General features: G+C 40.6%; 1 protein-coding gene across 1 annotated transcript; it reads right to left on the reverse strand.

Annotated features, from left to right (window-relative positions):
* Nucleotides 1–661: 661 nt before the first annotated feature.
* Nucleotides 662–3,763, reverse strand: LOC136768420 (single-pass membrane and coiled-coil domain-containing protein 3-like). Its single transcript, XM_066722631.1, has 2 exons — nucleotides 3,702–3,763; nucleotides 662–2,071 (listed from the first exon to the last, which is right to left on the reverse strand). Exon 2 carries the CDS (start codon nucleotides 2,004–2,006, stop codon nucleotides 1,362–1,364), a length of 645 nt encoding a protein of 214 aa, XP_066578728.1. The 5' UTR covers nucleotides 2,007–2,071; nucleotides 3,702–3,763; the 3' UTR covers nucleotides 662–1,361.
* Between the last annotated feature and the right edge of the window lie 183 nt (nucleotides 3,764–3,946).

Here is a 3,946-nt window from a genome sequence, read left to right on the forward strand (position 1 = left end):
TTGTACAAACCCCCCTTATATTAAACATTACGTATGCCTTACATTTTCCCCGGTTTAACCATACATGGGTTTTCCTAATGAGTTGTCAAGCAGAAACCGAACTTGCACTCTTAACAGGACAGACGTGAGCCTGTTATCTTTCTCGCCTGTCTGGTCTGCATAAAAGTGCCTGTAGCTTGTAACTTCTCTAAGGCCTCTTGAACCTCTTCCTTGCAGCTGCATGTATTAAAAACCTTTGATTGGAAACGTATATCTCTCTCCGAATTTCTTCGACTCTTCAGCCTGACCCTTGCCCGTGACCACGACCACGTCTTTGCCTCACCACTGATAGCCCTGTCCTGCCGATATCCGACCCCTGCCTGTCTTGACCATCCCACCAGCACCGGAACCGGGTTCCCTCTGTTCCCGTGCCTGCAGTACGTAACACATGGAACTGAAAGAAGGGTAATATTGTATCACACAATCCCAGTAGCTGTTGCGCCCCCCATGACTCCTGTCTCATTGTGAAAACAGGCAGCATAATTTTCCCATGCTGTGAAGTGGCAGAAAAACGGCAAAGAAGAATAAATGTACAATTTAAATCATCTTGACTACAATAACCTGCTTCTTTGCTTCAGTCTGACTCTGTAGAATCACAGCAAAGACACGTCGCTTCTGCAGAATCACTTTAATGTTTGACACAAGTGTACAGAGTGCAGCAGGCAACAGTGACTTTCTATACATGGGGCTTCAAGCCTCACACTTGCATACATGATGGTGATGGTATATATATATATAATAATCACCATCAGCCTATATCGATACACTGCTGGATGAAGATGTCTCCACTTGCTTCGATCTACAGCTTTTGTGATTTCATCTTCTGATCTATGTGGTCGTCTTCTGTCTTTTCTCATCTCTCAGGATCCATTCAGTAACTTCCTTTGTCCATCTTTGTCTGTTCTTCATGCAATGTGTCTGGCCCACTGCCATTTGAACATTTTCACTCTTTCAATGATGTCACATAGTTCTCGGATCCATTTGTTTTCTATCTGTGTTATTCCAAGCAGACATCTTCCCAGGTTCTGTATCATTTTTGCATAAGTGACCAAGTTTCACATTCATAAGTGAGCACTGGTACTATGCATTGATCAGATACTTTTCTCTTGAGGAAAGTGGGTAAATTTCCTTTCAACAGCATGCGGTTTCTTCAAAAATACACACAGAAAGTAGTTGGGCAATTTCCAGAGCAGTCCTCTCTTCCAGTATAAACGTATATAAAGTCCAGTATAAAATTCGGATTCCTACTGGTGCCAGAAAATGTGAAAAGCATGAAAATAATTAGATTCCACATTAAGGTTTTATTGTAACACAGTATTGTCCTAAGTGTGACTAGTCATTATCTCGATTTTCACTGTCACGTACACAATACCATCATGGTAGGCATCAGAGGCCGGCCCGAACTCCTCCAGCACCTTCTCATGCTTTCTGATGGCATCATCCAGCCTACTCTTCTCTATGGCGCCAAAAACCAGTTCTAGGCCCAAACCCAGCACAGAAAGTACAAGAGATCCAATACAAGCAGAAACACCAAGCACAGGTGAAACAATGAGACTGAGGCGAGGACCAAGAAATTTCAGTGCACCGAAAACAACTAAAGAAATGCCAGCAATGCCCTCCAGGACAGCCTGTGCCTTCCTCAAGGTCTCAGTCGAAGGCATTTTCATGGCCAGGATCTCCTGGTAACAACTGGGCTCCAGTTTTTCCTTCAGCCTGCTGTCGATCTCCTCGATCTTCACCTGGATCTTCTTCACTGCTTCCAGGAAGATGTCACAGTTCTCCTTCACCGTCTTGTCCTTGTCCACAGCGATGGGCTGGAACTTGCAGGAGAAGTTCTCGTTCAGGACCTCGGAGAGCTTGTTGGTGGCGCGGAAGTTGTTGTTCATCTTCTCCAGGAAGGTCTGGTTGAGCCGGCAGAGACGGTCGCGTCTCTCAGAGTTGTGGAAGACCAGTTCGCTCAGAGCCATTTCTGATGGGCTGGGGTTTGTGTGTGTGTGTGTGTGTGTGTGTGTGCAGATCGGAACAGCAGAATCTGAAAAACAAGAATTGTAATTGCAGGGAGTGTATACAGCAAACAGGTACAAGTGCTAAAAGGAACCCAAAGGACCATATAGAAAGAAGATCTCTAATTGTATAACTGACTAATTTATCTACAATCTCATTAATGAGTTGTTTTGGTTTAAATTTTAAACAAAATGAGTAACAACTGCAGAGTGAAACTGGCTAAATGAAATTGGCTAATTTTCTTTGGTTTTAACTACACCTTTGACTCTTTTGTTGTTATTTTTCACCCCAGGGCCCAGTGGTCTAGTGCGGGTGGCTCTTTTGGATGAGAAGAGAAGGCTGCTCGCAATGGGCAGCACTGTGTTTTAATAGGACTGGAGATATGGAGGATCCATACCAAAATTAAAAATAATTACACGGAGAAAAGATAAAATAAATAAATGAATAAATAATATGTACATGTATGGCCATTATCGATTTATTTCAAAATTTATTCCTGTATTTGCTTTGCTATTTACATTTATCATTGGGCTGTTGATCTGTCATTCAAAAACGAATTATTAAATTCGTCAATTAATTCATAATTGATTTCGCTGTTTGCCGAGTGATCTTTCAAACTTATTTGTAAAGGTTGCCCATCAGCCGAGGGGGTCAAAGATCCTTTATTTCAATATTTCAATCGAGCATCTTTGGTGCTGTAATTGTGAAGCGGGGCTGGCTGTGCTGGTTGTGTGACAATATTTCACGGAGACAACTACTCCTGACAACTACTTTAAAGTATTATTATTAATGTCCAAAAAGTATATGTAACAAAGTGCTGTAACCCCATACACACCATTTTTATTTCTCAATGTATACATTTATTTTAAATTAATTCAAATAATTCAGTCATATAGACTACACCTAATCAGGACAGATGTCTGCATTAGTAGGATACTTAAAACAGCTTTCACTGGTATTTGCTTTTATAGTGGTTAAGAAACACTGCTGGGAACCTGGCGTTGTGGGTTCGATCACACTAAATATAGATCATTATAAAACAAATCAATACCTAAATATGACACCATTTAATGAAGCTTTTACACAACAATACAATTATTGTTACTGATTTCTTACATTTAATTTGGCTGTAATGATCCACTCTAACTAGTGTTAATGTAACCTCTGAATAACTGACGCGTATCTATTGCAATAAACAACAATACATGTTTTCTTTCTTTCTTTCTTTCTTTTAACTCTAAATTTCCACTCAAACTAAAAAAAAACCACTACTGGATCAGCCAATAACCGCATCGCGCCCCCTAGCTGTCATTTGTCACATTGAACAAGGGAAAAGAAATACAGAAATACGAAAGTAAAAGCGCACTAAGAAATGCAGCTAGCAAAGCGGCAACAGAGAAATGCATGAATAAATACATTTTGCAATAAGCAAATGAATACATAAATAAATTCAGAAACAAACCGATACATGTCCATGCATTTATATCAACATTCAATTTCTGTATTTATTTCCACATTTCTGTATTCATCCATTTCTTTTTTTCTTCCCTCTGCGTATTTATTTCACAATGTTGGCATGGATAGTCCTGCACAGATGGCCTCCCACATCAAATCTGACACCTGAAACTACAGTTATATTTCAAAAACGGGAGCCTTACCTGCGGCGCCTCTTTTCTCTCGCGTTTCTGCGCTGCAGCGCTTCCCAGAAGTCACGTGTCTGATGCGCTCGCATCCCTCTCTTCCTTCGAGGGGGGTGAGGTGTGTGCAGAGAGACGCACTCTCGTCTTTGAATTAACAGTAAGATCTAATGCTATAAGCTTTTTATTCTTTTCAATATTCAGTCTTCTAATGGTTATGCCTCATAAAACTCAAACGTTATCCCTATCGTTTTATTATGTAGAAG

Source organism: Amia ocellicauda, chromosome 14 (genome assembly GCF_036373705.1).
Source record: "Amia ocellicauda isolate fAmiCal2 chromosome 14, fAmiCal2.hap1, whole genome shotgun sequence".
In the NCBI taxonomy this organism is placed as follows: domain Eukaryota; kingdom Metazoa; phylum Chordata; class Actinopteri; order Amiiformes; family Amiidae; genus Amia; species Amia ocellicauda.